This window comes from Ceratotherium simum, chromosome 34 (genome assembly GCF_057802395.1).
Source record: "Ceratotherium simum simum isolate JZ-2026a chromosome 34, ASM5780239v1, whole genome shotgun sequence".
Lineage (NCBI taxonomy): Eukaryota > Metazoa > Chordata > Mammalia > Perissodactyla > Rhinocerotidae > Ceratotherium > Ceratotherium simum.
In genome coordinates this window covers 18051211-18060856 of record NC_141933.1, presented here as the reverse complement: position 1 = coordinate 18060856, position 9646 = coordinate 18051211, and the positions used below count along the sequence as shown (strand labels likewise).

Below are 9646 nucleotides of genomic sequence, written 5' to 3'. Positions count from 1 at the left end.
AACTAATGGATACTGCGTGTCGCCTATGATTCAGGCACCTGCCCAAGTTCCAAAGGTCTGGGGATATGGCACAAATAAATTTCCTGTTCTCATGTGTATAAATTCTAACGGAGGCAACAGACAAAAAATATGAAAATAAAAATTATTTGTGTAAATAATAATTTTAGAATTGATGAATGATATGAGAAAAACAGATCATGGTGCATGATTAACAAGCTATTTGGAATGAAGCTAACTTAGATAAATGGCCGGGCAATGCTTTTCAGAGGAGGTGTCATTAGAAGAGAGATTTAAATGATGTAATGAAATGAGTCACTCAAAGGTCTGAGGGAATAACATTCTAAGCAGAGGGAACAGTATGTGCAAAGGCCCTCAGGTGGGAATGTGCTCAGCATGTTCAAGAAACAGTTATAAGGTTAATGTGGCAGGAGAAGAAGGACTGAAGAGAAAGTGGTCAAAAACTTTGGAGAAGTAGATGGGAAGGAGTCACTAAGTCCTTTAAGCTCTGCGATGTTTCTTAGAAAATTTAGATTTCAGCCCAAGTGTGATGGAAAATCTTGGACCATTTCTCCAAGTCAGTAACACGATGTGATTTATGTTTATAAAGACCACTGGCTTGCATTGGGAGATAGAGGATTTCACGTGTGGAAGAAGAAAGATCACTGTAGTAGCTTTGGCAAGAGATAATTTTGTCTTAGATCCGACTGGTAGCAGAGGAAATGCTGACAAGCTATTTTAAGATGCAACGTGCAATATTTTGAAGGTGGAGAAAACAAGATCTCCCGGTAGTTTAGATTAAGGATGTGAAGTCAAAGGTATGAGATAAATTGAAATAGTAATATTAAATATGTATGAGATATAAAACAAATTGGGACACTGTACAATAAAAAGAGATTACCGAGAGGAAAGGGCATATTATGTGAAGAAACAGTCCAGATAGCAGGTGTTGATTTAGAACAAAGGAGACGGGACGGACAGAACTCCAAGGGACAAGGAGAGGTTCATTACTGACAGAAAGTAAGAAATGAGGTAGAAACTGAACCTGAATAAACACACAATAGGCTCTCAAGAATTATATGCTGCTCCAGTTACAGAAGGTTTGCCTCTGCTGACAGTGATGGAACCAGTCTACAGAGACTCATCCATTCTCCCTATTCCCTGATCAACAGTTTATGCCGTGATCCACTGCAGTGGTAGCCATGTTTGAGGATCAGGGGTTCTGACTCCATAGCCTATTTAGGGAGACCAGTGAGCTAAGACAAATTCTGTACGTGCTAGCCAAGTTAAGGTGGGGGTTACAAAGCAGCCAGCAAAATATGGTGCATGACCTTCAAAACATGTTTTCCAACACAATGTCCACTTTAGTCAGCACCACCAGCCACCTGAAGGCATCTATTGAAAGTCTTCCATCTCTGAGGGAAATAGTAACCTATTTAAACCTCTCTTTTCAAAACCAGTATGTTTTAGGGTACATTTATTTTGTCTATTCTTGGATTGCATGCAATTTATTTCTCTCTTTATACCTGAACAATTATTCTTCTTTTATTAGAGAATATGAAGATAGAAAAAGTTCCCCAATGCAATGGCACTGAGGCAACTGAGTTCATTCTTCTGGGACTGACCAGCCGACGAGAGCTGCAGCCCATCCTTTTTGTGGTGTTTCTCCTGATTTATCTCGTCACCATGACAGGGAACTTTGGATTGATTTTATTAATCAGAATTACTCCCGGGCTGCAAACCCCCATGTACTTTTTCCTCACCCATTTAGCATGCGTGGATATTTTTTATTCCACTAATATCTCTCCTCAGATGCTTGTTAATTTCCTATCTGAGAAGAAAACCATTTCCTATGTGGGGTGTCTGATCCAATGTTTTGTTTTTGTGACTCTGCTCCTTACTGAATATTACATGCTTGGTGCCATGGCCTATGACAGGTACATGGCGATCTGCAGTCCCCTGTATTACAGCAGCAGAATGTCCAGGCCACTTTGCATCTGTCTGGTCACTTTCCCTTACCTCTGGGGTTCTATGGTGGGCACAATGCAGGTGATATTGACCTCTCGCTTGTCCTTTTGTGGACCCAACACTATCAACCATTTCTACTGTGCTGACCCTCCCCTCTTAATGTTGACATGTTCTGACACTTACATAAAGCAAACGGCCCTATTTGTGTCTGCAGGGATTAACCTCACAGGTTCCCTACTCATCATCGTCGTCTCTTATGTTTTCATTTTCATCACCATTACGAGGATCCGTTCCAGTGAAGGGCAGCGCAAAGCCTTCTCCACCTGTGGCTCCCACCTGACGGCTGTCACTATGTTCTATGGGTCCCTATTCTGCATGTATCTGAGACCAGCAAATCAGCAGTCTGTTGAACAGGGGAAAATTGTGGCTGTGTTTTGCATTTTTGTGAGTCCCATGCTGAATCCATTTATCTACAGCCTGAGGAACAAGGATGTGAAACAGGCTTTGAGAAGAGTGTTTATGAGAAACCTTGGTATAATGGAGAAAAGTTCCATTTGGACACTCTCCCAATGAATACTAAAAAAAAGAATCTCAAACACGATCAAAAAGTATCCCTTGTTGGTGGTGCCTGAATGCAATTCTCTGGAATAAGAATGATGTTCTTTATGTACGCATAGCTTAGCATCAATTGAGAGTCTAATGGAAAAAATGAATGGAAAAGAGGTTGGAAATTTTGATTGGTAGGAAACACAAGAGTGGAAGTCAGTTGTTTGTAATAATGCAGGGTCATGTTTTTAGTCTCACTAAAGAACTCATTTCCACTTGGTTATTTAGCAGATAAATTCTGCCTTTCACTTCTTAGGTCATCAGTATTGAGCATCGCTGAGCCATCTTATCAACAAAGAAAGTGCTTTACAATATATTTCCTCAATATGAAAACGACTTACTTTTGTACAATATATTACATAGTTTCCTTTAATGAAAGCTGATTATCTTCTCAAAAAAATATCATATCTCTAGGGGCTGGCCCGGTGGCGCAAGCGGTTAAGTGCGCACGCTCCGTTGTGGCGGCCCGGGGTTCGCTGGTTCGGATCCCGGGCGCGCACCGACGCACTGCTTGGCAAGCCATGCTGTGGTGGCATCCCATATAAAGTGGAGGAAGATGGGCACAGATGTTAGCCCAGGGCCGTCTTCCTCAGCAAAAAAAGAGGAGGATTGGCGGATGTTAGCACAGGGCTGATCTCCTCACAAAAAAAAAAAAAAAAAAAAAAATATCATATCTCTAATTTCGGATGTTTGGTCTCAATACATTTTTGGCATATTTTTATGTCTACTTCTCTTGAATATAAAAACATGTGTTTTATTTTTTCAACAAAGAACCTGATATTTTACATTTTAATAACCCAAGGATTTGTTTCATTAGTTTCCTTTAATCGAAACAGATACCCTTATTAATGAGAGATAACCATTCCTGATTTAGAATTTTCATGTCTTACATAAGAAGTTTATATCATTTTGTCCCTACAATATTAAGAATTATTTTTTCTATAATATTATATATTACCTTTCATTTTGTGTCTACTCAAACTATTTTAAAATAACCACTATTCTACTATGCATGAATTTGTTTTCAGTGTTTTACAACTAAATAGTAGAATAAGCATATTCTAGATTGTTGGATACTCTTTGAAACTGGTCTTTATTTAAGAGCATGCTATAACTTAACATTGATGTGAAACATTTTAGTACATCACTACATTAATATTTAGGAGATTTTTTATTTTTCCCTCTTTAGGAAAATCTTTATGCATATAAGTCATTACTTCTGATCAGTAATTGTATTAAGATAGATTTCCAGAGATTTGTTCTTACTTATTTTTATATTTCTTTATTTTTGCATGTAGCAATGTGTGAAATCACCGCCAGCAAAAGAGTACCCTAGTTTCCCTATATCCTCAAAGGCACTGGAAGCATTCAATTGATTGTGTGTATGTGTGAATATAGTAGATGTAAATTCAGTACAGAAAACATTTATGCAGCAGATATAATTTATTAGAACTTAACATTAATTTATTTTACTTTTTCTCAATTTCATAGTATGCTAGCTACTATGATGGTAATGATTAAGTTTGAGAAGAAAAAGAAAAAAGCTTTTATTTGAAGGAACTTTCTTTTGAGATGGAAACTTCCTGAGTAAAGGAATAATTAGGTTTCCAGATTTAAAAGCAGTAGATAGAGATATTCACGTACACCATCCCTCATTCCTAACAAACAATTAAGTACAGCCTTGTTTACCATTGAAGATCTCAACCTATTCAGAAGTACAATAATTTTCGGGAGAAAAATAATAGAAGTTGGAATTAGAAGAAAACTGGATGATCATCCTATTCAATACTGTTATAGAACAGATTTTTTTGTGTGTGTGAGGAAGATCAGCCCTGAGCTAACATCTGTTGCCAATCCTCCTCTTTTTGCTGAGGAAGATTGGCCCTGGGCTAACATTCGTGCCCATCTTCCTCTACTTTAATTGGACGCCGCCACAGCATGGCTTGACAAGCAGTGTGTCGGTGGGCACCTGGGATCGGAGCCTGCCAACACCGCGCCACCAAAGCCGAGCGTGCGCACTTAACCGCTTACACAACCAGGCCGGCCCCTGGAACAGGTTTTGAATCCCTACTTTTTCCTACTTTCATATTCCAATTCTAACATTAATAAATAAAGATCTTTTAATTTTATATCCTGGGATCTGGATGATATTGGAAATATGCACTTTGTTGTTTGTTTGTTTCTTGATTATAAAAGCAATAATTGTTTGTCATGGGGAATTGGTATACAGATATAAAGTTTCACTTTTCCTTAATCCTAGTATTTTACAAAGTTAGCATAATGTATATATTGTTGTACCATTTCTTTTTCATAAAAAGCAGTATAAAATAATTTGCCTGTGTCTTAACTGAGAACTTCTTCATTTTAATGTGTGTATAACATTCTAATGCAAAAATTTGTCACGCAATAGTCATACTCTCCTTAGAGTCACAACCAACACACCCTTTCAGTGGTTCTAGTTATTTACACCCATCATACTTCCTATGCTTAACAGGTTATTAAATGCAGGAGTCCTCACTTTGCACAGTGCTATGGAAACTGAGTTCCACGAAAGCAAAGACACATTTCCAGTCTGCAGATGGTCCAGTTTCCCAGCACCACGCAAAATGAGGGCTGCTCGTGTTAATATATCACTTGTTTCCCTTTCCTCAATTATAAAAAAAAACCTTAGGAAAATCTCCCAAGTTTCTTATTATACCTTCAGCATGTTTTTAAAATTGGAATGCCTGAGTAAAACTGTACAAACATTTTTGACTCTTAAAAACATAAGGTGAGATGAATTTCCAGAGAAACTGTATAATTTTATTTTTCTAACATCAATGTATAAAAGTGCAGTTTTTTGAAATCTCTTAAATGTAGATACTAGACAGAATAATATTTCAATTCATATTTTTGATTACTAACAATTTATTCATTAATTTTAGCATTTTTGTATTTTTATTAATTTTCAGTTCATAGCCTTTGAAATGCATTTATATGTTGGTGTTTAATGCTTCAAATGATTTCTATAAACTTACTGTATCTTAGTATTATTATCACTTTATCTTATGTGTGACAAAATCTTTGTCAAATTGTTAGAGCTGCTTATTTTAAATTATTTTATGGTCAAAATGAAGTAACTTTTCTATTGGGAATTTCTCAGTCTGCTATTAAGCTCAGAGACATTTTCTTCTGATTATTGAAATGTTTAATATTTATTTGAATTTTGATCAAATTGTTTTTGCGGATTGTTTTCAGTGATTGAATGACTCACAGTTGAGGAGTTATGTGTGGACATGACAGTTCTTTTGGGGGATAGTTGTTGGCAAAAAGCAAATCCAGATACAGATAAGATTCTCTATTTAGATATCTTTATTGAAACTATATTGCATCATGGACACTGGGATGGTGCAAAAATAAATGTATGTGTACAGCTGTTAATAAATAAACAGCATTAATGTGTCAAAGTTGTATGCTTTTCTCCTCATTTATAGGCCACCATCACCTCTCCACCTTTCTAGTAAAAATACTTAACTCACCTGTAACCTTTCAGCCCTAAGCAGTTCTCTCTGTGGCCTCCGTGCCATACATCTCCCCATCGGATCTGGGGACCAAGCTATAACAATACAATTAATACTAAAATATTTTTCCACATTTTTCACATAATTTACTATGGATATGTGTTGGATGTGTCGCCACATATGATATTGTATATGTGTGCATATTCTTCTAAATTGAACTATTGTATGCATAATTTCTGAGTTAAAAATATCAGGTAGCTAAAAGCATCTGATTTGCATTCTCCTAATGTAAATTTGAAAGGCAAAAATAACAAAGATGGAATTTCTCTACTAGAAATTGAAACATTTAGGGGGCCTGCTCGGTGGCATAGCTTCGTCGGCCCGGAGTTTGTAGGTTCTGATCCGGGGCACGCACCGACGTACCGCTTGTCAAGCCATGCTGTGGTGGCGTCCCATATAAAGTAGAGGAAGATGGGCATGGATGTTAGCCCAAGGCCAATCTTCCTCAGCAAAAAAAGAGGAGGATTGGCATCAGATGTTAGCTCAGGGCTGATCTTCCTCACACACAAAAAAAGAAATTGAAACATTTTAAATCTACATTAATTATAAGAATTTGGTTTAAAATATGTATATAGATTGGTCAAAGAAAAAATAGAAATGGATTCATTCAGTATACAATGAAGATAACATCACAAATTAATGAAAAGTAAAGGGTTGCTTAATAAATAGAAGGAAATGGGTTAAAATGTGAGAGAAAAAGTTATATACAATAGTACAACATACAACAAAATTGTATCTAGAATAACTCAAGGTATTCCTATAATATATAGCCACAAAAAATCAATAACATAATATAGATACTTGCTTATTTAATTTTAGGATGGAGAAAATCCACAAAGCAAAACAAAAAGAGACAAAAATTTTCCAAATAAAAATGTAAATATTCTTCATGTGAAGAATATTGGAAACAACATGAACTGTAATCATCAAGCTGATGTATATATTTCATTTGTTAAACATATATTTCAATTCTTTTTCTGTTCAAATTAAAATAGAAACCTTGCCTAAGAATTTCAGTTGAGACAATAAAGAAGCAAATTATCTTAAATAATATTTCTTAATATTAATATAAGTACAGTGAAATGGTTACTTTCAAACGTTACTAATCATACATGTAAATGGTTGATGCTTTCTGGAGAAAAATTTACCCATAGAAAAATTTAACAAGGGCTTTAAAAGTGTTCAAAGCATTTAAGTCAGCAATTCCACATTTAGGAATCTATCCTAGAGAAATAACAAGAGGGATATGGAAGTAGATATACGAGTCAATCATAACAACAATAGGATATATCAATATGATGGAATAATTGTTTGCAAGATAAAGTAGAAAAAAATAAACCAAATGCAGAGAACAACTCTCTTTTAATAGGAGATTGCAAGTAAATTTTACTTTCATTCCAAAATTGAAACTAAATTTTATTGCAAAATTTAAAAATCTTTTAGTATTTTTCAATTTGCTTCTCTACAACTATGTATTATTTTTGTAATTAACTTCAAGTATGATTTAATTTTGTGTATTATACCACATTGAAAATAATGTTCACTAGAAATATTTAGTCTATATGAAAATACAAACATTATACTCTCAAGTGAAAATCAATGTTAAAACTTGCATATGGCAAATGATTCCAATTTTGTTTTAGGAATTATAAGAATATATACACACACCAATTTATTAAGAAAAATATAAGAAAATTCAAACAGAAGTTGTCCATTGGTTTAGGACACATCACTGACAAATGTTACTTCCTCACCACTGTCTGTATTTTCAGTTATTTATAGTGAACATGTTTGATAGAATCAGCCTTATTCAATCAACTGAGACTTAAGAAGAGAGCTCAGTTTTCTAAAACTGCATGTCATCTGAGTGATTTTCTGGAAAATTATTTGAACACAGAGTAAATATAGCAGTTGATTTCATGTGAACATTTAGTATCACGGTCTAAGTTAAAATCAAGGCACACAATATTAGAATACCAGACATTTAAGACAATTTAAAGAAATTTTAATATACGTCTCAATATGCAGCCATCTAGTTGAATAATAGTGCATAGATTAATGAGGATGATTTATGTATCTCTTTATATAACCTTCTTTACTGAAGATTTTCTCAATACAAATTTTGAGAACTACTGGAACAGACTTATCTAGAGAATAATGTCACAGACAGTTTTATGAACCAAAGTAAGAATCAAGTGTTCTCCTCCCAAAAGATATGTAAACACCTACTTATCTATATACTGTTTCAGGGCCCTCTCAGGTTGCAGAAGCCACTTCACAGACTGTATTAACTCTTAATAAATTAGACCTAACTCAGTGCTACTACATAAAAAGTATACCTAGATAGTTCTTCATTTGTTTTTTTTTTTTAATTTTTTGTTTATTGCAGTAACATTGGTTTATAACATTGTAAAAATTTCAGGTGTACATCATTGTACTTCTATTTCTGCATAGATTACATCATGTTCACCACCAAAATACTAATTACAGTATTGTAGGAGGGGTTATGCCCTAGTAGATATTAAGATTCATTATAAAGTTATACGATTTAAAATAGTATGATAATGGAAAGAATAGAGAGCCCAAAACAAAAATATCTATGTATTTATGGGATGTTAATATGTGATGACAAATGCATTTGACATCAGTGGAAAAGACTATATTAACAACGCAAGGTAAATATCCTTACAGGCAAATAGATATTGGACTTCAGAAAAGAAATACAAAGGATCAATAAAAATATACTTAACTTCACTCGTGACTGAAGAAATGCAAATAAAATATAAATCTTGTTATTTAAAAAAAAAAAAAAGTATACCTAGAATGCTTTATACTATACTGTGCTTGAATTCAATCCATATTCCTGGAAACTCACAAACAGGTGTTGACAGTTTATTTTCAAAACTGAGGATCATAACCAGTATTTATAAATAGACAAAAAGTTTTGAGGATGTGTATGATTCGGGTTGTGGGAGAATTTACAAAATGTTTTAACCTATGTGTGATCTATGTATTTAAAATTTCCCTGAGGTGATTCCAGTAATTAGTCAGGCACCAGAGACATTGTTCTACACCACACTTGAAGAAGAAATAATTTCATAAGTAAAAAAAAGTGCAAAACTAATCCCCCTGCTTTGAACGTCACTATGGCTCTGTAGACCACATAACTCAGAGAAGATGGATTTCCAGTGTTTCCATCAGAGTGAGTTAATTACAAGATTTATCCCCAAGTAAGTAAAGATATTAAAGTATTATATGGAATTATTGGATACTGCCCATTTTATTTTTAGAGGTTCTCTGCTAAAGAAAATATTGTTTAATTTCAATATTACAGTTTTTATTAAAACAACTTGTCTTGAAGGTATTAATTTTGCGGAGAATTTAGCTAATGTCATTGACAGTTCATGAAGATAAACAAATCATGACTATAGACTAGTAGGTTTGTTCTTTGAAGGGAGTCACCATGTCATCACTGACACTTAGTAATGACAAATGAACACATGCTTAAACTGCAA

General features: G+C 34.5%; 1 protein-coding gene across 1 annotated transcript; it reads left to right on the top strand.

Moving 5' to 3' along the window:
- Positions 1-1554: 1554 nt before the first annotated feature.
- Positions 1555-2538, top strand: LOC147912604 (olfactory receptor 5M5-like). The gene has a single exon (XM_087422926.1). The coding sequence runs from the start codon at positions 1555-1557 to the stop codon at positions 2536-2538; it is 984 nt and encodes a 327-aa protein (XP_087279052.1).
- Positions 2539-9646: the final 7108 nt, after the last annotated feature.